General features: G+C 43.5%; 1 protein-coding gene across 11 annotated transcripts in view; it reads left to right on the forward strand.

Moving 5' to 3' along the window:
- The window catches only part of anks1b (ankyrin repeat and sterile alpha motif domain containing 1B), a 766,097-nt gene that overhangs the window by 211,214 nt on the left and 530,139 nt on the right, over positions 1-24,744 (forward strand). For all 11 annotated transcript variants that reach the window (XM_048554436.2, XM_048554438.2, XM_048554441.2 and 8 more), the window contains one exon: positions 8,560-8,640. In XM_048554436.2, the coding sequence (XP_048410393.2) occupies positions 8,560-8,640 (81 nt within the window). The remainder of the gene's footprint in view (positions 1-8,559; positions 8,641-24,744) is intronic.

Genomic DNA, 24,744 nt, shown 5'->3' on the forward strand with positions numbered 1-24,744 from the left:
TAGTGACCCTCCAAAAAGTATCCCACCCAGACTCCCAAGTCAGTGACATGGCTGGGAAATTGATTAAGTGGCTGAAAGTAGGGAAAATGGATAAGTATTCAAATTTGCAGGATGGTGACTAGTGGTGTCCCACGTGGATCTGTGATGGGGCCTCAATTATTCACATTATTTATTAATGGATTAGATAATGGCATAGAAAGTCATATATCCAAATTTCTGATGACACAAAGTTAGGCGACGTGGTGGGCAGTGTAGATGATGCATCAAATTACGAAGGGACATTTCTTAGACTTGGCGAATGGGCAAAACTGCAGCAGATAAATTTCAATGCAAACAAGTGTGAGCTTATCAATTGTAGAATAGAAAACGATAGATCGCTGTAGGCTCTAGATGGTTTGGGGATAAGTACATTTGATGTCCAGAGAGACTTTGGGGTTCAGGTGCAACACGTGCAGAAAATAATCAAGGAAGCTTATGGAGTCCTGGTCTTTATATCTCGAGGACTGGAGTATAAGGGTGCAGAAGGTACGCTGCCGTTATATAAAACACTGTTGGTGTTCTGAGTGTGGATCTGGGCAGCACATTTTAGGAGGATATGTTGGCCTTGGAAGGAACACAACATAGCTTTGCAAGAATGACTCCAGGGGTTAAGTCATGAGAAGAAACTGTACAAATTAGATGTGTTTTCTCTACAATTTAGAAGGTTAAAGAATGAGCTGATCAAAGTCTTCATGTTATTAACAGGAAAAGACGGTAGAAAAATATAAACTGTTTCCACTGGTTAAAGATTCTAGAGCATGGGGTTATAGAGCCAGACTGTTCAAGAGAAATGTTAGGAAACACTTTACAAATAAAGGGTGGTAGATACTTGGAACAGTCTTCCACAAACAGCAGTTGATGCTAGGTTGGTTGGTAATTTTAAATCTGAGAAAGATAAATTTTTATCGAGCAAAGCTATTAAGGGAAATAGCCAAAGAGTGGTATATGGAGCTAGGCCACAGATCAGCCATGATCCGATTGAATGACCCCATGAACAGCAGCACCCTGTTTTGAATCATGTTTAAAGAGAGAAGGAGTTTTATAAAGAAAGTTAGGCCATGGCAATTAAATACCTACAAGACTGGTTTATTTGTATTCTGTCAATTTGCGGTTCTCTGTCAGTCAGGGGCCTTGGAGCAGCCTCAATGTGGTCTGATTAAACTTGGCATGAGGTATAAATGTCTTGCTAAGTTTGAGTTTCCCTTCTGTGTGGATCATATCACTCCTCCTCCTTCTATTGTTAAAAATCAGACCAGTCGGAAATGGGGTGTGGGATTTCTACATCCAGGCAGCCCCCCTGCCATTTTGAAGGTATGTGGAATCTTCCTGACTTTGTGAAAATCCACTCTCAAGTATCTTTAAAAGTGCATGTCAATAATGTATAACATTGTTGAATTAGTGACCGAATGTTGCTGATGTTGTAATCTCAGTGACACATTATTGAGTTGCATTGATAGCACATTTAGAAATAAGGCTTTCCACAGTTCCCCGAGGAGCTATTCAAGAGGGCCCATCCATCAGCAGCTTTCGTCTCATCCTGCAGACATGGTGTTGTAAATAATATTGTCTAAGTCTGCTTAAAATAATAAGTTTTGTAAAAAAGCCTTCATTTTACATGATAAAACAACATTTTATGATGTGCTGCCTGCAATGTATCCAGCCATGTTGGATGAAACTAACAACAATGAAATAGTTCAGAAAACCACATTGCTCTTATTCCTTTTTGTAAGGTGGTCCTTCTGTAATACATGCTTTATATCACGTCAATTATTTTTAAAGAAGGCTAGTTTATTTGTCTGGCAATTTTTGTTTGTATTTTGAAACTATCATAAACCTCTCCCTGTGATTTGGAATAGTTTGCTGCCTTCTGGGAAACTCTGTGATGTCTCAAAGGTGTACTGGTTCCCCTTTCCACCTCGTTGGTCGTAAACAAAACCTAAAACCTGGCATGAAAGGAATATGTTTGAAAACCTGAAACAAAAACAAAGTTGCTGGAAAAGCTCAGCAGGACTGGCAGCATCTGTGAAGTTATAAACAGTTAACGTTTAGGGTCCGGTGACTCTTCCTCAGAACTGTTAACACTTCTTTTTCCTTTTACAGATGTTGAGCTTTTCTAGCAACTTTGTTTTTGCTCCTGATTTACAGCATCTGCAGTTCTTTTGATTTTTATTATGTTTGAAAACATGTCTATTTAATGAGGACTATTCAATTGGAGCACAATTGATCAACTTTGGCATTTAGTACCTTGAGTTTTAACTAAAATCCAATCAGATATGTCATTTACTTGAAAGTTTAATTAAATTTCAATCAGATACTGCACCTCCCGGTCTGAGTTTAGTTGTGCTGAATGCTTCAATATTATCTGATATGTTCCGAGGGCAATGCTATTATTTAGTCTCAACTTGTTTATCTGCAATAACAGGAATGTTCACCACCATCCATTTTATTGCAGTATAGTGGGTATAGAAAAAGTCCTGATGTTGCACTGTTCGTTGTGCACTTCTGAACTGAAAAACAAACTTGATGAAGTGGTGCTTTGCACAGCTAATAGGGTGATTGAGTTAATCTGCAGAGTCATTGAATCCTTTGTGTTTTTAGTCTAATGGTAGAACATGCAAGCCACATTTATAGATTATCGAACAATGTGAAGTTGAATGGATTTGCAGATTGGTGCTGTGATGAATGAGATCCGTTTAAAAATCTGCTTCATTTCCAGGTATGCAGCACAGACTGAATCTCAGTTAATTTGTCACAACGTGTATTGTGCATAAAGACCACATCTTTCCATTTTTGTGTTAAAAAGGAAACTGAGTGTTTTAAAAGCACTGCTCCACTTGTTTAAAATAAAATCAAGCTGCTAGCACTTGTTGTAATTGTTCTTTACGCTGCTGCTTGTTCAATCAGAGGAGGAGGTTTAGCATCGGGAGTTTGTACAAAAGTGAGATTCAGCCTCTGAGATTACAAAGAGATCTTGATCAATTTGGCTAATGGTCTGAGGAGTGGTAGATGGAGTTTAATTTGGGTAAATGTGTGGTGTTGCATTTTGGTAAAATTAATAAGGGCAGGACTTATACATTTAATGGTAGGGCCCGGGGTAATGTTTTCAAACAGAAACACCCAGGGGTTCAGGTACATAGTTCTTTGAAAGTGGCATTGTAGGTTGGCAGGGTGTTTAAGAAGGCATTTAGCACTCTTGCCTTCATTGCTCAGATCTTTGAGTATAGGAGTTGGGGTGTCATGTTGAGGTTGGTGAACAGAATGTTGGTGAGGCCACTTCAGGAGTACTGTATCCAGTTCTGGTCACCTCTTCCTCTGGCAGTTCATTCTAATTACAAAGCACATTGTGTAAAAAGGTTGCCCCTCATGTTCTTTTGAAATCTTTATTCTCTTATCTTAGAAAAACACAGACTCCAGTTTTGAACCCCCCCTCCCACTCCAGGGAAAAGACCCTACTATTTACTTTATCTATGCCACACATGATTGTATAAACCTCTATAAGTTCACAACTCAACCTCCTATGCTCCAGTGAAAAAATACTCACCCGACTAATCTAATCTAATCTAATCTATTCACCCATAACTCAAACCCTCCAATCCCAACAACATCCTAGTAAATCGCTTCTGAATCCTCTCCAACTTAATAATATCCTTCCTATAACTACCCACTCCTCAAGCCATTAGCCCAATTGATCAAGATCTCTTTGTAATCTCAGAGGGCTAAATCTCACTTTTGTACAAACTCTCTGTTATGGTTAGTAAGTTTGTAGATGACACCAAAATTAGTGGTATAGTAGACGGTGAAGAAGGTTGCCTCTGAGAACAACAAGGCTGTGATCAGATGGCCCAATGGACTGAGGAGTGGCAAATGGAGTTTAATTTAAATAAATGGGGGATGTTGTATTTGGTAAGGCAAACCAAGGAAGGACCTATACAGTTAATAGTAGGGCCTTGGGGATTGTTGCCGAACAAAGTGATGTATCGCATGTGCATAGTTCCTTGAAAGTGGACTTGCAGGTAGACGGTGTGGTGAAGGAGGTATTTGGCACACTTGCCTGATTGGTCAGTGTATGGAGAATTGTGGTCACTGGCACCAAAGTGCTCCTCCACTGACACCTTGGTCACCTGACCTGCCTTACTTCCCAAGAATAGGTCAAGTTTTACATTTCCTCCAGTAGGTAATTTCACATGCTGAATCAGAAACTTTTCTTGTACACACTTAACAAATTGCTGTCCATCCAAACCATTAACACGATGGCAGTCCCAGGCTATGTCAAGAAAGTTAAACTCCCCTCCCATAACCACCCTATTATTCCTGCAGATCATTGGGATCACCTTAAAAATTTGTTTCTCAATTTCCTGCTGACTATTGGGGAGGGTTGATAGTACAATCCAATAAGGTGATCATCCCTTCATCCCTTTCAATATTCCTCCGTTCCACCCAAATAACTTCCCTGGATGATATGATCATGTTCAAAGGAGAATATTTCCCACCACAAGCTCCATAATTCAAATGAAATTTGGTAGGAGGCTTTACATTCTGTTCAATGTCCTATTCCAATCTGAAATATCGCTTCTAGTTCATCTTTATTTTTCGCAGAAATATCCTCCCTCTGTACAGCCATTGTATTATCCCTAATCAAAAACACCACTCTTCCCGCTCCCTTGCCTCCCCACTCTCGATCCTTTTTAATAGCATCTATACCCTGGATCATTAAACTACCAGCCCTGTCTATCCCTAAGCCACATAAATTGCTATGATATCCCAGTTACATGTTCCTAACCAACCCCTGAGCTACCTGCCTTACCTGTTAGGCTGCTTGCATAGAAATTAATGCAGTTTAATTAATCAGTCCTACTTCATTCTGTACTTTGTTCCTGCCTGCCGGCCTGCATGTTTGACTTAGTCCTTTTCCCAATTGTGCCAGTCGCAGGCTGTTCTCTTTCCTCGCTACCTTCCAGCACCCTCCCCACCTTACTAGTTTAAATCCTCCTGAGCAGCGCTCTCAAAGGTCCTTGCCACTATGCTAGACCCCTTCCAATTCAGGTGTAATCCATCCTCTGTATACTACCATGGAAGACATTCTAACAATCCAAAAATGTGAATCCTTCTCCACTGCACCAGCTCCTCATTTCCTACCTTCACTAGCTCGAGGCACTGGGAGTAATTTAGATATTACTACCCTAGAGGATCTACTTTTTGAATTCCTGCCTAACTTCCTATAATCTGTCTGCAGAGTACCATCCTTTTCCTTTATTGTTAGTTCCATTGTGTACAACGACCTTCTGCTGGTCCCTCTCCCCTTTGAAAATATTCTTCACTCTGTCTGAGATATCCTTGATCCTGGCTCCAGGGAGACAACACACCATTCTGATGTGCCACAGAAACGTCTGACTACAGAACTTCCTATCACAATCAACTGCTGGGAATCTGATGTACCCCTTGTTACATTAGAGCTAGTCTCAGTACGAGAAACCTGGTTATCAGCACTACATTTCCCTGAGAGTCCGTCACCCTCTACATTTTCCAAAACAGCATGCTTGTTTGAGATGGGGATAACCACAGGAGATAACTGCATTACCTGCCTCCCTCTCCTACCTTTGTGAAGGTCACCCACCTACCTGACTGTGTCTTTGGTTTATCACCCTCCCTGCAACCGTCATCCATCATACCCCCTAACTTAACTTTCTCATTGCCTCTAACTGCCAGTGATCTGTGTGATCCGATAGAAATCACAGCCAAACACATTTCCTGTAGAAATAATCATCAATAACAAGGAGACTGTCCCTAATCTCCCACAATCATCAGGAAGAGCACATCAATCTACTAAAGGCCATCTTTGTACCTTAATCTGCAGAACCAGAAAATAGCTCGGTCTTACTGGACTAAAAACACTGCTCCAGGCTTGCATTTGGGATTTGCCTGAAAATAGAACTAGTTATCAACTGGTAAGTGTCTAGAAAGTGTTAATTATGTTGTATTGTCATATCACGAACTTCTTGTAATTTAACTTTCATCGTAATGAGTTGTATTCACATCACCGTGTAATGAGTAAGTGAAGAGTCAAGCTTTGGTCCATGAAGTGAGGTATTGTTCTGTTACAGAGCTGAGTGATTGTTTGTGGTGGTAGAGAGGTTTCCCATTATGATGACTGCTTGTAAAATGAAATTCATACATGAGTTTGACTAATAATTCATATGCTGGTAAATTGTTGACATCAGGAACAGAAAGGTGAATCATATTTTTTGGTTGACGTCCATTATTGTATTATTTCTGAACTCATTGTTTTGTTGCATTGATTTTAACGGAGACCTGTTCTGTGTGACATAATGACTATTGTCACATGATCTACCTTGCAGCCATCTTGAAAATCTCCTGGGGTAGGTGGTGGTAATATTGAGCGTCAAATGTATGTCTTGATTCCAAATGGAACTTGACGTACCACAAATATTTATTGTGACAGTTATGGCTAAAACCTGGAATTGAATTTCTAGTTCTATAACCATCTGTCACATTCATGTGCTCTGTCATTCATGTGGAATCTACATACGCAAAAGGAATAAATCCCTGTTGAAAATGACCAATGACAAATAAGATGAAAATTTCACCTATAAGCATATACATCTGGACACAATACAGAGATGTTTAGGGATCTGTAAAAGAATGTTTTGGGATGAATGGGGTTATATTTCCTTGGATAAGCATATGGATAATGATGGCATAGTGTAGGGGGAGGGGCTTAGATTAGTTCACCGGTCGGCGTAAAGCTTTAAATTGAGGGGTGAAAGATGTAGGACAGATGTCAGAGGTAGCTTCTTTACTCAGAGAGTAGTAAGGGAATGGAACGCTTTGCCTGCAACAGTAGTAGATTCGCCAACTTTAGGTACATTTAAGTCATCATTGGATAAGCATATGGACGTACATGGAATAGTGTAGGTTAGATGGCCTTGAGATCGGTGTGACAGGTCGGCACAACATCGAGGGCTGAAGGGCCTGTACTGAGCTGTAATGTTCTATGTTCTATCTATGTTCTAACACGTAGGAGCCCATGCTGACCTGTAGTTTTTGATCTATGGCAACACTTCGTACTGGAGTTTGAATTCCCATGTTCCCAGCCACTGCCCTGGTGTATATTCAAGGGCATGGTTCCATTTGGGCAAGGTTTACTCTTGCCCTAACCTTACGATGGGTGGCTAGCCCGTGCACTTGCTGGCCACGTACCTATGGTATGAGTGTTGGTCCTGAAATCAGAAGCCCTGCCATCATTTTGAAAAAAAAATCAAGGGGAAATTGAGCTTATTAAAAGGTGATTGGGCAGATTATTCAGGGCAATCATAAAACAATTGGTGGAGGCAGGCAGACAAGACTTAAACTTTTAAAACAATGATTTGTAGGGAAAATGCAGGAATTGCATCTTTTTGCATTTTTTCCATTTACCCACTTGGTTTCTGGAGAATCTTTCCGATTTTACCCTAGCGTACCAGTTGACTTTTCATAACCAGCTTGTTAAAACATTTAAAATGATTTATTGTTGGAGACTTCTTTTCAGATAACATTTGAACACATTTTGCACATAATTAGAAAAAAAAATGTAATTCAGCAATTTGCAAACGTTTTGAATCACTGGTAATAAAAATCTGTCTAAATTGGAGGTGACAATATTACAGTTTAGCAGTGTGATTTGACAAGAGGATGAGTTATCACTGGAATGCAAGTACAATATGGCCAAGTGTGTCTAGATCTGGACAGTGAGATAAATACTAGCGGGATGGTGCTCAGCAATGTGGGTAGAATTGTAGACAGTAAAATAAAACACTATTAAAGTTGCATGTAAAATAATGTGATAAAAATCATGCCATAATACTGATAAGTGATCATCATATCCAATAATAGGCCTATGTGAACGAATATATCTACCAATTAATATTTTATTATTAGGGTGAGATGGGTTTAGGTCATACTAATTAGAAATAAAATGTTCTTTTGCATTTTCGAATGTTGCTTGAGAAAAATACGGATGAATTAGAAGCACCATTGGGTTAGGACATTGGACAGAATTTAAAGTCTCCTACCAAATTTCATTTGAATTCTGGAATTTGTGGTGGGAAATATCCTTCTTTGAACATGATCGTAAAATGGGTGACACCACAGTTCAAGCACGCTATTACAGCTGAGATTACTCTCATATACTGCTGTAATGTGCCAGACTCAAAATACTGAATGTAGATCAAAGCATGCAAAAAAGACCAAATCCTTAAGTTATCTTTGACATAAAAAGAATCATTTAAGGATAATTGGATCTTGTTTTAGCAATTTTAAAATTGCTGCACTTTCTGGTAACCTTATGGAATTTGATCTCCTGGCAATTAACAGCACTTTAGTTTGATTTAAAATTCATTTTAAGATGAACTTGCCAGGCCAGGGATAGTGTGCACCTGTATTATACATGGATTTAAGTTGTTGAATGATGCTGACCGTACTTTTATTAGAAAGCTCAGCTTTTATTTTTGTATTTCCTTTCAGCATTTGGCGAGGGCCCAATGTCAACTGTACAGACACCTCTGGTTATACAGCCTTACATCATGCTGCTTTGAATGGACACAAGTAAGTATTGGGGAAATTAGTTACAGTACATAACTGGATGCAGTTTAGACCTTTCTTGAGACTCCTACCCCCAACCCCTCCTCCCTCCGCCTCCATTACAAGGAAAATTGGTCCCTTGCATGTAGGCTTTTTTCAGTAATGATTCCTACCAGCTCATTGTAAACATAACTACAGCTATTGGTAATGTTGGTTTGTTATAGGTTGCTTTTCAGAATGCCTGTCTGCTCTGAAATGTGTACAGCAACCAGGGCAGGGAACTTGGAAGTCCAACTAATCTCCTGAAAGGAAACCATTATCTTTGTGGGGAAAGGAGAAATCAATAAAGTAAAGCAGCAATAGACCTAGAATGAAAGTAATCATGCCTGTTTGTAAACAGTGGCATCAACTCAATGTAGGTGTTTTTTGTAAGTATTGAAACATGTCTAAATTTACCTGAAATGAATGATGCTACACTAAGGGGTAGTTTTCTGATATAGATGGAAAATTGGTCAGTGGACAGGGTAGGAAGAGTGGGTAAAGCAGGCAGTGACCAGCGAGGTACCGCAGAGAATGGCACTAGGATTGCAGCTATGTGTTGGCCTTCAGAGTGACGATTCAAGTACAAGAACAGGGAAGTCTTGCTACAATTATACAAGGTATTGGTGCGGTCACACCTGGAATATCATGTGCAGTTTTGGTGCTCCTTACCTGGGAACGATGCTCTTGCAAAAGAGGGAGTGCGGTGAATGTTTGCAAAATTGATTCCTGGGACAGCAGGACTGGCAAAAGAAGGGAGATTGAGTTGGTTAGGATTGTATTCACTGGAGTTTAGAGACATGAGGGGTATTCTCATAGAAACCTTTAAAATTCTAGCTGGACTAGACACATTAGATGCAGGAAGGATGTTCCTGATGATGCGGGAACCCAGAACCAATGATTATAGTATAAAAATAAACCTTATAGGACTGAGATGAGGAGAAATGTCTTCGCTCAGAATGGTGGGTCTGTGGAATTCAGTACCACAGAAAGTGTCTGAAGTCAATAGATTGTGTTCTCAAGAAAGAAGTAGATAAAGCCCTTATGGCTAAAGGGGTCAAGGGATATTTGGGGAGGGCAGGTTTTAGGGTACTGAGCTCTATGATCAGTCTTCATCATATTGAATGGAAGAGCAGGCTTGAGGGATTGAATGGCATACTCCTGCTGCTATCTTCTGTATTTCAAAGATTAGATTTAAAAATTGTTGGCAATATTAAAATGATACATCTTGTTTAAAGGATATCATGATGGGATGCGTGTGAAGGGAAATCTGTGCATTCTTATTGCTACATTCATGTTTTTCTTTAAAGGTGTAGTATGAAATTTTTGCTCCCTGTTGACTTGCTAGTGATGACTTGCTGTCTGAGGTACCTGACTTCCTGAAGAAAATGGGCATGAAGTGAAAAGAATTATGGTTTTAAAATCAAATTTCCAGTTTAATAAGAGGTTTTTGAGAGACCTTAGGACAAATGCCTATTGAATTTTCACCACTTCATCTAATATATGTATGTGTTTCATTGCTGGAATGGAAGTAACAATTTGTTTTATGCTAGGAAAATATGATGGCTTATGAACCGTTAGTTTTTTTTTTGCAAGGCGATAATTCAAGCATATTTCCAGTATTTGGTAAGTGTTTGAGGGTAACTTAGGAAAAGAAACTTTAAACAAGCTAAATAAAAATCAATGTTTTCATTTGAACTCAACTTCTTTTGCATTCCTGTTCTTCTTATATCTATTTCACAAATATTTAGCTTGGTATTATTTAATCATGAAGATTTGAAAAATGAGGTATGATTTGAAAACTTAAAAAGTTAACTGATCTTGTTAAATGCAGAGTTTTGCTCCTTAAAGTTCTGCATGTTGCGTGTGATGCACAGATTGCAAGGCCTCACAATTCTGCATTTTAAAAAAGTATATTGGAAATGCTGAGTTCTCGGTCATTAAAAAGGAAACGGAAGCCTTGCATTTAAATGGCTTTTATTTCATGACCAGCAGGTGTCTCAAAGTGCTTTATAGTTGCTGAAGGACTTGCAGTATAGCCAATGTTGTGATGTAGGAAATGTGGTACGCAACTATGTACAGCATGCTCCCACAATCTGTGTCTTTTTAGGTGTTGTTGATTGAGGGCTAAATATTGAGAACAGTGAAGATAGCACTTCAGAGCACAGAAACGGGTGTAAGCTATTCAGTTTGTCAAGCCTGCTCTGCCATGTAATATGATGGTAGCTGACAAACACGTCAGTGCCTTTTATCCATACTATTCCCATAACCCTTTACACCATTGGTAATCAGAAATCTATTTGTCTTTACCTTAAACATACTCAAAGATCGAGCTTCGTGGCCTTAGGATAGAGAATTCCAAGTATTCACAACTCACTGAGTAAAGTGCATTGTCCTCGTCTCAAGTCTTCAGTGGCATTGTCGTTAGAGTTAAATGATACCCCATTGTTCTTAATGCTCAACCAGGGGAAACATCATGCCGGCATCTACCCTGCCTAGACCTTTAAACATTTTGTAAGTTTCAATGAGGTCACCTCCCATTCTTCAAAACTCTAAAGAATATAGGCCACATTTGCCCAACCTTTCTTCATTGGACAGTTCTCCATCTCGGGAGTAAAGTCTGGTAAATTTCTTTGAAAGAGTGCAGCGAGACTTTTTATATCCATCAAGCAGGAAAGTGGAATCTTACTTTAATATCTTAGCACCTCCCAAGTTCAGTCCTAAATGCACTGAAATCACAGCCTTCGTTTTTGTGCTTGAACCTCAGTGTTTGACTTGAACCTGGAACTTTGTGACTGCACTCTGAATGCAAACAATTGAGACATGACTGGCAAACCAAAGAAGGTGGAAATCTATTACATTGAAGCTCTAAACTTTTTAGTTTTCTCTGGAATGTATCTGGTTTTCCAAAATTAATTGATCTGTGCCTGCGGAAGGAAGTTGAGGACAGTGATGCACAAAGCAAAAGGTGCAATCCAGGAATCAGGTACATCATCAACAGGAGACGAAAGGCTCTGGGTCCATGATTGTCCCACTCCAACTGGTGTTTGGGGAGAACCTGTGTTTTCAGGATGTTACAAATTACAGTCCCACTCAGGGCATTAGCTACAATTTATTATTGTAGTGATCATACCCCTATCTCTGAGCCAGGATGCCTGGATTCAAGACCCACCTGCTCCAGAGCTGTGTAATAGCATCTTTCAACAGACTGTTTAGAATACATCTATTCAAATGCAGTACACCAATAACCGCAACACATCCCTCACACCCCGCCCCCGCTACAACCGCCCTAAGAGGATCCCCCTCGTTCTCACACACCACCCCACCAACCTCCGGATACAATGCATCATCCTCCGACACTTCCGCCATCTACAATCCGACCCCACCACCCAAGACATTTTTCCATCCCCACCCTTGTCTGCTTTCCGGAGAGACCACTCTCTCCGTTACTCCCTTGTTCGCTCCACACTCCGCTCCAACCCCACCACACCCGGCACCTTCCCCTGCAACTACAGGAAATGCTACACTTGCCCCCACACCTCCTCCCTCACCCCTATCCCAGGCCCCAAGATGACTTTCCACATGAAGCAGAGGTTCACTTGCACGTCTGCCAATGCATCCACTGTACCCGGTGTGGCTTCCTCTACACTGGGGAAACTAAGCGGAGGCTTGGGGACCGCTTTGCAGAACACCTCCGCTCAGTTCGCAATAAACAACTGCACCTCCCAGTCGCAAACCATTTCCACTCCCCCTCCCATTCTTTAGATGACGTGTCCATCATGGGCCTCCTGCAGTGCCACAATGATGCCACCCAAAGGTTGCAGGAACAGCAACTCATATTCCGCTTGGGAACCCTGCAGCCCAATGGTATCAATGTGGACTTCACCAGTTTCAAAATCTCCCCTTCCCCCACCGCATCCCTAAACCAGCCCAGTTTGTCCCCTCCCCCCACTACACCACACAACCAGCCCAGCTCTTCCCCTCCACCCACTGCATCCCAAAACCAGTCCAACCTGTCTCTGCCTCCCTAACCTGTTCTTCATCTCACCCATCCGTTCCTCCCACCCCAAGCCGCACCTCCATCTCCTACCTACTAACCTCATCCCACCTCCTTGACCTGTCTGTCTTCCCTGGACTGACCTATCCCCTCCCTACCTCCCCACCAATATCTCCTCTCCACATATCTTCTTTTCTCTCCATCTTCGGTCCGCCTCCCCCTCTCTCCCTATTTATTCCAGAACCCTCACCCCATCCCCCTCTCTGATGAAGGGTCTAGGCCCGAAACGTCAGCTTTTGTGCTCCTGAGATGCTGCTGGGCCTGCTGTGTTCATCCAGCCTCACATTTCATTATCTTGGATTCTCCAGCATCTGCAGTTCCCATTATCACTGAGACAATGAATTCCTTGTTTGCTTGAGGAAATAATTTTGTTTCATTTCATCTCCAGCAGCCAACAGTACTAGGGAGAGGCTGAGGAATTTGGACAGAGGCAACATTTCTGAAGATTCTGGGAATTTCAGATTGTGCCAGCGATGCTGGTATAACATGGGAAAGTGAATTCCGCTAAATTTCCATTCATTACCAACAGAACTATGCAAGTCAGTGCTCCAAGGCAGTATCACAGTAATTTCATTTTTAAAGCAGTCCACTGTCCCATCAATATTTGACTCTGAGGCAATTTGCAGCCTGGATCTACCAAAGCTATTCTTTACTGTTGTGCTTCATTTGATCTTTGGAGTATCCATGGTTACCAACCGAAAATGGGTGTAATGAAGTGCCACCAGAGTCGTCATAGAATACTCTAGCGCTCCAACTGTCTGGGCAGGTCTAGGCAGGGAATTAATCATTGATGAAATTTGCATGCTGCATGAATAAGTGCAGGGAGACATTATTATGGATACCCTGGAGGAAAAAGTCATGCAGCTATAGCCAGGGGATTAGTGTGAAGAGCCTGGCTGAGCTGCAGAAGAGAATCTGATGCTGCTTTCGGGAGCTTTTCAGCACTGTGTCATAGAGTAAAATGTTTAATGTCTAAAGCTGCTTATTGCATTTACAGTTCTGACTGCATCATCCCAATTCTCCTGCCTAATCAACTGTTATCCGTATATATTGACTGCCCGATTTAGTTCCCAAAATTATCAGCTGTTAAAGCATGACTGTACCACAGGCCAATTGAAGCACACCCCATCGTTTGTTTGTTGTTCTAGCTGTATATTCTATGAATGTGAATTGATTATTCACTTGGTGCTTTCTTTTGATGTGTGATTTTTATAATCTTGGCCTAACCTGATGCTTCATCCAGCTTCTATGTAAGCAACCATGTATTTCTCATTTTATAAACTGAAGTGGCAGCTGGACAGTTATAATTGAAGGAAACAGGAAAGTCTTGCGACTTGAAAAATATGTGTAGCATATATTTGAGCTGTGCTGTTTCATATTGAGAAAGGATGATCTGAAACTACATTTTTTGAGTTGAAGAAATTCTGCGTGGCAACGGCTTTGTGGGCAGGGCTCTGGAGTGGATTGTAAAGCTGCAAGTGCTGAGACTTGCAGAGAGTGAAATACAACCAGAACCCGTCTAATACAGAAACATCCAGAAAGCTTCAAAGAAATCATAGAAGAAAAGATCCAAGTTAACCTGATTGATTAAAGGTCAGTTAACACAGTTGGCTAGATGGCTGGCTTGCAGTGTTGAGTGATTCCAACTGCATGGGTTCAATTCCCACACCAGCTTAGATTATCACGAAGGATTCACCTTCGCAACTTCTTCCGTCACCTGAGATGTGGTGAATCTTAGGTTAAGCCACCACCAGTTCTCTCTCCTCTCCTCTCTCCTCTCTCTCTCCTCTCTCTCTCCTCTCTCTCTCCTCTCTCTCTCCTCTCTCTCTCCTCTCTCTCTCCTCTCTCTCTCCTCTCTCTCTCCTCTCTCTCTCCTCTCTCTCTCCTCTCTCTCTCCTCTCTCTCTCCTCTCTCTCTCCTCTCTCTCTCCTCTCTCTCTCCTCTCTCTCTCCTCTCTCTCTCCTCTCTCTCTCCTCTCTCTCTCCTCTCTCTCTCCTCTCTCTCTCCTCTTTCTCTCTCCTTTCTCTCTCCTCTCTCTCTCCTCTCTCTCTCTCCTTTCTCTCTCTCCTTTTTCTCTTCTCTCTCTCTTTTCTCTCTCTCTCTCCCCTCTCTAATGAGAGAGCAGCACCATGTTCCAATAGGGCTATGGTGACTTTACTTGTTTCCCCCCCATACGTACAATAACATCTCATCATTGCAAAAAAAAATTTGCAGGAACTGTCAGAGAGAAAGGACTTTCCACCTTATGGTTTGGACCTGTGATCTTTTAGAATTTTGTCTGTATTGCTTTCTACTCACAGTATTATATGTGGTAAAATATTTCTCTTTTGACTATCTTAATTGTGATTGTGCATGCAGCTTTCTACAAGGACACATTGGGCTAAAATGTGCAACAAATCCAATTGTCCTGGGAAATCCAAACTGCAATGTAATGCTGCACAGCAGCTTTTAAAGAAGAGTCAATCAAGGAACAATGTCAAGAGAATTTCCAAAGTTTAATCCATGGCATGCAAGCATACCAATGTAGTCCAAGACGTATCTCCAAATCAGTTTACAGTCTCCACACAGACAGTACTTGTAGTCCATTCAACACACCATATGGACACACTCAAAACCTTCTTTCAAATGATTGACCCCAAAAGGAGTCGACACCATGTGTATGCCAAAATAATGCCAGTGCAAGTTGTAAGATGCATAAAAGGTATGAAAGAGATGCGTTCAGAAACTGGCACGGAGATGTGCAGTTCACCCATAATAAGCTGTTTACAGTGGGTCTGACATCCCTTGCATTGGCATCATCAGTCTTCCATATCAATGTGGCTCCTCGGAATGGGCACCTGAAACCTTTTTACATCATTGATACAGCAGGACCTTCTATCATTAGTCTACTGGCATACCTGGATCTACATATTACAATCCTCCAGGTAACAAACTGATCAGTTGCCACACCAAACATTTTAGATCACAGTGTTGATTTTGTTCATTTTGGTCACAGCCAAGTACAACAAATTCAGCAAGTTACATCAGATATTGCTCCAGTTCAATTCCAATAATTCAGAGATGAACTAGGTCTTTACAGAAATGTAATCTTCAAAGGCAAATATGTACGAGTTTGGCCAACTCCTGTCAAGAATTACTAGACTGTATGTAGAGGTCACAGTGCAGAAAAAAGGAACTCAGAAGGTGTATTCATACTTTTATTTGTCGGGCATCAGTAAGAATGCCAATCAACTATTTAAGTCATGTGAAATGGCAACACCATCATCCTTAACAATTGCGAGAACTTCTCCATCCACACAAGATTTCTTCTGAGCCTGATTATCACTGATTCTTTGCATGTTCAAGGATATGATCAATTCTGATGACTGACTACTTCACTAAGTTCGCTTTTGTGTGACAAATCAAGGATACCACCAATGTTATGGTCGTTGACAAGTTCACCCCCATATTCATTATGGTTGGTGTTCTTCAACAAATTGTATCTGACAAAGGTCCAAAATTCACTAGTCCTTCTGAGAGATGCAGGAAAAGAGGTATTAGACTTGTTGTCTCCTTTTCATCTATCATTAATTGAACAGATATCTCTGCTTGTAGCATAATATCCATGGTAGTCCTGTGTAAAGTGACTTGTCAAGAATTTTGGACAACTCTGGTATTGGTTTAGCTTCAGAAGCAGCTCTCACGTTTGGGACAGAGATCCATTCTACACTCCTATCTCACATGATGCACTTTTGGGAAGGAAGAAAATAATGTGTGAGAGCATAATCAATAAGTATGCAGACCGTTATCCCAAGTTTAACCAGGAAATATTGAGACTCACTTGTGTGTTTATGGAAAAATACCACATTGTTATGTTCAGCGTAGATTATATGACATCTTAATGAGCAATGCCCAATTCCTGAAATAGGTGACATATCTGAACTGCATATCATCAACCATCCATCACTTGATGGCAGCTTGCGTCTGAAAATAGCAGAACAGATAACAACCATACATATTCATTAAATTATGCACTTCCATCTGTGATGACAGACCGCAAATGGCTAAATGAAGCTACACAGCCAAGTCATGATAACTCAATATGGACCAGCTTGGACTGTCAAACATTTGCCAAGGCAATGCATTCATGCATAGTGATATTGTGTCTAATGTACCTGTTTATTGGAAAAGGGGGATGTTATTTGATTGCACAGTAGGCAGTGTGACTTTAAGGCATGATATTGGGCCATCTTTTACTCCAGTCTAGAGATCTCACTTTCACTTACTCTATTTCAATGGAGTGGAGTAAGCAGAGTGTCTTTAGTAGGCTGTGTAAATATAATGTAACAGTAATAGTAATCAGAGAAGTGGAAAACATTCCAGTCTGCTTCAGAATCTGAAGAATTGTGAAAAGTGCCAAACTTTGCGCAATCATCCACAAACATCGATGCTCAAATTCAGCAAGATCTAGGCAATATCCAGGCTTGGGCTGAGAAGTGGCAAGTAACATTCATGCGACACATGCCAGGCAATGACACCTCCACGAAGAGAATTTAACCATTTCCTCTTGACATGTAATCATCTGTGAGCATCTCCACTTCTGACCTTATGATGAAGGGAAGGCCATTGATGAAGCAGCTGAAGATGGTTGGGCCTGGGACGCTACCCTGAGAAATTCAAGTAAACATATCCTGGATCATTGACCTCCAACAACCACAACCATCATGTTATGTGCCAGATATGACTCCAAGCAGAGGAGAACTTTCCCCCTAATTCTCATTGACTTCCATTGATTTTGGCTAGGAGATAAATATTCTGACTTTTTAAAAGTTGTAAGAATTGAATTTTATCCCTGATCTCTGATGTCCTGCTAATGAATGGTTTCTTTAGGGTGTCTGTGACCTGAATTCAGTTCCTGAATCGAGCTACTTGTGTTGCACACACATTCGTACTTTAAACGATTAAGTCCCAAATCCAAGTTATATAGAGCATAGTGATGTCATTATAGAGACCAGTAGATTAGTAACAAATCATGAGGTTATTATGAATTTGATAGTAATGTAACAAATTTATATTTCTTAAAAATCCTATATTTTGGATATTTAGAAATAAAGATTTGAGTGCTGCTATGCTTGAGATTGTCACACTCTAGAAATGTGCAAGAGGAGTTCAAGCTTGAAAGAAAATAAGTTTTTTGATGGTTTAGAATGTCTTTAACAAAACAGCGTGGTAAAAGAGCTGGGTAGGCAGCAGACTTTTGAGGGATATTAGCTTTTGTGGTCAGTCACATACCTTTTGTTACAGCATTCTTGTCCTGTGTTTACCCCGTTCCTCAGTAATTTATTATATTCAGCCCTTATAACTTTGTGTTTCTTCCCACAGTCTTTCTCTCCTTTCTTGAGAGGTGCCTCACCTGGATGTCCAGTTTTGAGAGTTGTTCCCTGATACCTTGCAAAGGAGTCTTTCTGGTTGAGCACCTGTTTGTGCACCACACTTGAATTTGCATTTTTATTCCCTTTGTCCACAGGCTGAATTGGAGCAAAGACTTTCCTATCTGATGGATTTGAGGTGTTTTCCTGTTGCCTGCCTCAATTAAATTACAATGTCAAAGCTTAGCTCATTAACATTTCAATGATCTTGGTGACTTTTGGCTCTATTTTTTAATAAAAATTAATTTTTTGTCACCAGGTTTCAGGCTAGGGACAAGCTGATAAGATCTGTAACCTCAGCTGGTATGGGAATTGAGCCCATGCTGTTGGCATGACTGGGCATTGCAAAAATGCTGTCTAACCAACTAAGCTAACCAACCTCAGATTTCAACGACTGTCACATTTCAAGTCAAATATGACTCTCTCTCTTTTGGAAATTTGAATAATTAGTTTTTCAATCCTGTTTAGTATTTATTGGGTACCAAGTCACCAGGATTAGGAAGGTTCCTAATTCAGTATTTGCTCTGTGTAGTGTTAGTTGTCAGGATAATGGTGAAGACTTCTAAAATGCTGTCAGACTTTTCTTGTGCAGTGGCTAAGGTGGGCTAATTGGCCCGTTGTTTGTGCCTGCCCTCCTAAGAAGCAGTTCATCTATTACTACTATATGCCTTTTCTCTGTGGCCCTGAAATTTTTCATTTTCAGATCATGAATCAATCCCCCCAAATGCCTTGACTGCCACATTGTCAGTGCAATCCGGATCTTAACCACTCACTGCACAAATCTGGAAGACCTGCTCTGAATTGCTTCTTTAGTGGGTAGCTTTTCAGGGATTTCCATCCACCATCATGATGTAAAATAAAGGTTCACTTCTACACGGGATTATGAGATCAGAGGGTTTTGTTGATTTGTTGAATCATTGAACATGATTCATAAAGTAACAGAATCATGGAGTTTAAAGCAACCTGCGTCAATGTTTCAGAGATAATGGGAACTGCAGATGCTGGAGAATTCCAAGATAATAAAATGTGTGGCTGGATGAACACAGCAGGCCAAGCAGCATCTCAGGAGCACAAAAGCTGACGTTTCGGGCCTAGACCCTTCATCAGAGAGGGGGATGGGGAGAGGGAACTGGAATAAATAGGGAGAGAGGGGGAGGCGGACCGAAGATGGAGAGTAAAGAAGATAGGTGGAGAGAGTATAGGTTGGGAGGTAGGGAGGGGATAGGCCAGTCCAGAGAAGACGGACAGGTCAAGGAGGTGGGATGAGGTTAGTAGGTAGATGGGGGTGCGGCTTGGGGTGGGAGGAAGGGATGGGTGAGAGGAAGAACCGGTTAGGGAGGCACAGACAGGTTGGACTGGTTTTGGGATGCAGTGGGTGGTGGGGAAGAGCTGGGCTGGTTGTGTGGTGCAGTGGGGGGAGGGAACGAACTGGGATGCGGTGGGGGAAGGGGAGATTTTGAAGCTGGTGAAGTCCACATTGATACCATTGGGCTGCAGGGTTCCCAGGCGGAATATGAGTTGCTGTTCCTGCAACCTTCGGGTTGCATCATTGTGGCAGTGCAGGAGGCCCATGATGGACATGTCACTTAGAGAATGGGAGGGGGAGTGGAAATGGTTTGCGACTGGGAGGTGCAGTTGTTTGTTGCGAACTGAGCGGAGGTGTTCTGCAAAGCGGACTCCAAGCCTCCGCTTGATTTCCCCAATGTAGAGGAAGCCACACCGGGTACAGTGGATGCAGTATACCACATTGGCAGATGTGCAGGTGAACCTCTGCTTAATGTGGAATGTCATCTTGGGGCCTGGGATAGGGGTGAGGGAGGCGGTGTGGGGGCAAGTGTAGCATTTCCTGCGGTTGCAGGGGAAGGTGCCGGGTGTGGTGGGGTTGGAGGGCAGTTTGGAGCGAACAAGGGAGTCACGGAGAGAGTGGTCTCTCTGGAAAGCAGACAGGGGTGGGGATGGAAAAATGTCTTGGGTGGTGGGGTCGGATTGTAGATGGCGGAAGTGTCGGAGGATGATGCGTTGTATCCGGAGGTTGGTGGGGTGGTGTGTGAGAACGAGGGGGATCCTCTTAGGGCGGCTGTGGCGGGGGAGGGGTGTGAGGGATGTGTTGCGGGAAATACGGGAGACGCGGTCAAGGGCGTTCTCGATCACTGTGGGGGGAAAGTTGCGGTCCTTGAAGAACTTGGACATCTGGGATGTGCGGGAGTGGAATGTCTTATCGTGGGAGCAGATGCGGCGGAGGCGGAGGAATTGAGAATAGGGGATGGAATTTTTGCAGGAGGGTGGGTGGGAGGAGGTGTATTCTAGGTAGCTGTGGGAGTCGGTGGGCTTGAAATGGACATCAGTTACAAGCTGGTTTCCTGAGATGGAGACTGAGAGGTCCAGGAAGGTGAGGGATGTACTGGAGATGGCCCAGGTGAACTGAAGGTTGGGGTGGAAGCCTGCCCCACCGAACTCATCTCCACCTATCTGGAGACCTCCCACCCACAGCCTCCAACCTCATTGATCCCCAACCCCACACGGCCCGTTTCTATCTCCTTCCCAAAATCCACAAACCTGCCTGCCCTGGTCGACCCATCGTCTCAGCCTGCTCCTGCCCCACTGAACTCATCTCCACCTATCTGGACTCCATTTTCTCCCCTTTGGTCCAGGAACTCCCCACCTACGCCCATGACACCACCCACGCCCTCCACCTCCTCCAGGACTTCCAATTCCCTGGCCCCCAACACCTCATATTCACCATGGACGTCCAGTCGCTATACACCTGCATTCCGCATGCAGATGGCCTCAAGGCCCTCCGCTTCTTCCTGTCCCGCAGGCCCGACCAGTCCCCCTCCACCGACACTCTCATCCGCCTAGCTGAACTTGTCCTCACCCTCAACAACTTCTCTTTTGACTCCTCCCACTTCCTACAGACTAAGGGGGTGGCCATGGGCACCCGCGTGGGCCCCAGCTATGCCTGCCTCTTTGTAGGTTACGTGGAACAGTCCCTCTTCCGCACCTACACAGGCCCCAAACCCCACCTCTTCCTCCGGTACATTGATGACTGTATCGGCGCCGCCTCTTGCTCCCCAGAGGAGCTCGAACAGTTCATCCACTTCACCAACACCTTCCACCCCAACCTTCAGTTCACCTGGGCCATCTCCAGCACATCCCTCACCTTCCTGGACCTCTCAGTCTCCATCTCAGGCAACCAGCTTGTAACTGATGTCCATTTCAAGCCCACCAACTCCCACAGCTACCTAGAATACACCTCTTCCCACCCACCCTCCTGCAAAAATTCCATCCCCTATTCTCAATTCCTCCGCCTCCGCCGCATCTGCTCCCACGATAAGACATTCCACTCCCGCACATCCCAGATGTCCAAGTTCTTCAAGGACCGCAACTTTCCCCCCACAGTGATCGAGAACGCCCTTGACCGCGTCTCCCGTATTTCCCGCAACACATCCATCACACCCCGCCCCCGCCACAACCGCCCTAAGAGGATCCCCCTCGTTCTCACACACCACCCTACCAACCTCCGGATACAACGCATCATCCTCCGACACTTTCGCCATTTACAATCCGACCCCACCACCCAAGACATTTTTCCATCCCCACCCCTGTCTGCTTTCCAGAGAGACCACTCTCTCCGTGACTCCCTTGTTCGCTCCAAACTGCCCTCCAACCCCACCACACCCGGCACCTTCCCCTGCAACCGCAGGAAATGCTACACTTGCCCCCACACCTCCTCCCTCACCCCTATCCCAGGCCCCAAGATGACTTTCCACATGAAGCAGAGGTTCACTTGCACATCTGCCAATGCATCCACTGTACCCGGTGTGGCTTCCTCTACACTGAGGAAACTAAGCGGAGGCTTGGGGACCGCTTTGCAGAACACCTCCGCTCAGTTCACAACAAACAACTGCACCTCCCAGTCGCAAACCATTTCCAGTCCCCCTCCCATTCTCTAGATGACATGTCCATCATGGGCCTCCTGCAGTGCCACAATGATGCCACCCGAAGGTTGCAGGAACAGCAACTCATATTCCGCCTGGGAACCCTGCAGCCTAATGGTATCAATGTGGACTTCACTAGTTTCAAAATCTCCCCTTCCCCTACTGCATCCCTAAACCAGCCCAGTTCGTCCCCTCCCCCCGCTGCACCACACAACCAGCCCAGCTCTTCCCCCCCACCCACTGCATCCCAAAACCAGTCCAACCTGTCTGTGCCTCCCTAACCGGTTCTTCCTCTCACCCATCCCTTCCTCCCACCCCAAGCCGCACCCCCATCTACCTACTAACCTCATCCCACCTCCTTGACCTGTCCGTCTTCTCTGGACTGACCTATCCCCTCCCTACCTCCCCACCTATACTCTCTCCACCTATCTTCTTTACTCTCCATCTTCGGTCCGCCTCCCCCTCTCTCCCTATTTATTCCAGAACCCTCCCCCCATCCCCCTCTCTGATGAAGGGTCTAGGCCCGAAACGTCAGCTTTTGTGCTCCTGAGATGCTGCTTGGCCTGCTGTGTTCATCCAGCCTCACAATTTATTATCTGCGTCAGTGTTTCTTTTGCTAATTACCTTAAGTCAATTTCCTTTGGTTCACAGTTCTTCCACTGGTGGGAACAGCTTCTATCTATCTACAGTGTCCAGATCCCTTCTGATTTTGAACACATCTCTTAAATCTGCTTTTAATCTTCTCCAGGGGTTAAACCCCAACTTCTCCAAAGTTTTTTTTATATTGAAGTCCCGTATTCCCAGAAGCATTCCTTCGTTTTTATTTCTGCACCCTCTCTATTGCCTTTGCAAATTGCCTGAAATGTGTTTCCCAGAACTGGATGCAATATTCCAGTTGAGGCCAAACTCTTTCATACCTGTGAAACTTAACTTCCTTGCTTGAAACTCTACAGCTCTGCCAATAAAGCTTGGGATTCTGTTGTTTTATTTACCATGCTCTCTATATACCCTGCAACTTCAGAGAGGTCTGCAAATATACAACCCAACCCGTCTGATCCCATACCGCTGTAGAACTGAACACTTCAGTTCGGACGATAATAAAAGGTGAGGCTGGATGAACACAGCAGGCCAAGCAGCATCTCAGGAGCACAAAAGCTGACGTTTCGGGCCTAGACCCTTCATTAGAGAGGGGGATGGGGTGACGGTTCTGGAATAAATAGGGAGAGAGGGGGAGGTGGACCGAAGATGGAGAGAAAATAAGATAGGTGGAGAGGAGAGTATAGGTGGGGAGGGGATAGATCAGTCCAGGGAAGATGGACAGGTCAAGGAGGTGGGATGAGGTTAGTAGGTAGGAGATGGAGGTGCGGCATGGTGTTGGAGGAAGGGATGGGTGAGAGGAAGAACAGGTTAGGGAGGCAGAGACAGGTTGGACTGGTTTTGGGATGCAGTGGGTGGAGGGGAAGAGCTGGGCTGGTTGTGTGGTGCAGTGGGGGGAGGGGACGAACTGGGATGCGGTGGGGGAAGGGGAGATTTTGAAGCTGGTGAAGTCCACATTGATACCATTGGGCTGCAGGGTTCCCAGGCGGAATAAGAGTTGCTGTTCCTGCAACCTTTGGGTGGCATCATTGTGGCAGTGCAGGAGGCCCATGATGGACATGTCATCAAGAGAATGGGAGGGGGAGTGGAAATGGTTTGCGACTGGGAGGTGCAGTTGTTTATTGCGAACTGAGCGGAGGTGTTCTGCAAAGGGGTCCCCAAGCCTCCGCTTGGTTTCCCCAATGTAGAGGAAGCCACACCGGGTACAGTGGATGCAGCCTTTAGTTTGGAACATTGTAATGGATGTGACTATTCAGAAAAATTCCCACTTCTTGAATGAAAAGCTTTGTCATTTAAGGAAACAGTTTTGTGCAGTTCTTTCATGGGGATTATTATCTATGCGGGAGCTCCATGAGTTTGGCATCGAAGGTCTGGAATGGGGTGGCATGGTGGCTCAGTTGTTAGCACTGCTGCCTCAGTTGTTAGCACTGCTGCCTCACAGTGCCAGGGACCCTGGTTCAATTCCACCTTCGAACAGCTGCCTGTGTGGAGTTTGCACATGCTCCCTGTGTCTGCATGGATTTCCCCTGGTTTCCTCCCATGGTCCAAAGATGTGCAGGCTGAGTGGATTGGCAGTGCTAAATTGGGCTGTAGTGTCCAGGGATATTTGGGTTAGAGATGGGGAAATGCAGGGGTAGGGATGTGATCAGGGTGGGATGATCTTCAGAGAGACAGTGTGGACTTGTTGGGCCGAATGGCCTGTTTCCACACAGTAGGCATTCTTTGATGATCCTGTGAAAGAGCTTTCAATGTCTTATGTATTGCTTTTAGCTTTCGGTGGCGCAGCAAGCTTTCCTTCAAAGGAAACAAATTACCTTGTTTGTGAGGAGAGGAATATTTTTTACAGCACAAACTAAGTATAATATCACACTATTTCTTGATTAAAAATGTTTTTTTTTACATGATTCACACTTCCTTTTAAGTGGTTGAATTTATTCAGTGTTCTGCATTGGAAACATTTAATAACTGTGGTTAAAACAAACCAAGTTGGTCGTTACAATAACAGTATCAAATTTTGCATTTGTGTTATCTGATCTTAGAGAATTTATTTTAGTTTCATGAGCCAAGTCTGTGCTATACCATGACCCCG

This window comes from Stegostoma tigrinum, chromosome 25 (assembly GCF_030684315.1).
Source record: "Stegostoma tigrinum isolate sSteTig4 chromosome 25, sSteTig4.hap1, whole genome shotgun sequence".
Taxonomy (NCBI): Eukaryota; Metazoa; Chordata; class Chondrichthyes; order Orectolobiformes; family Stegostomatidae; genus Stegostoma; species Stegostoma tigrinum.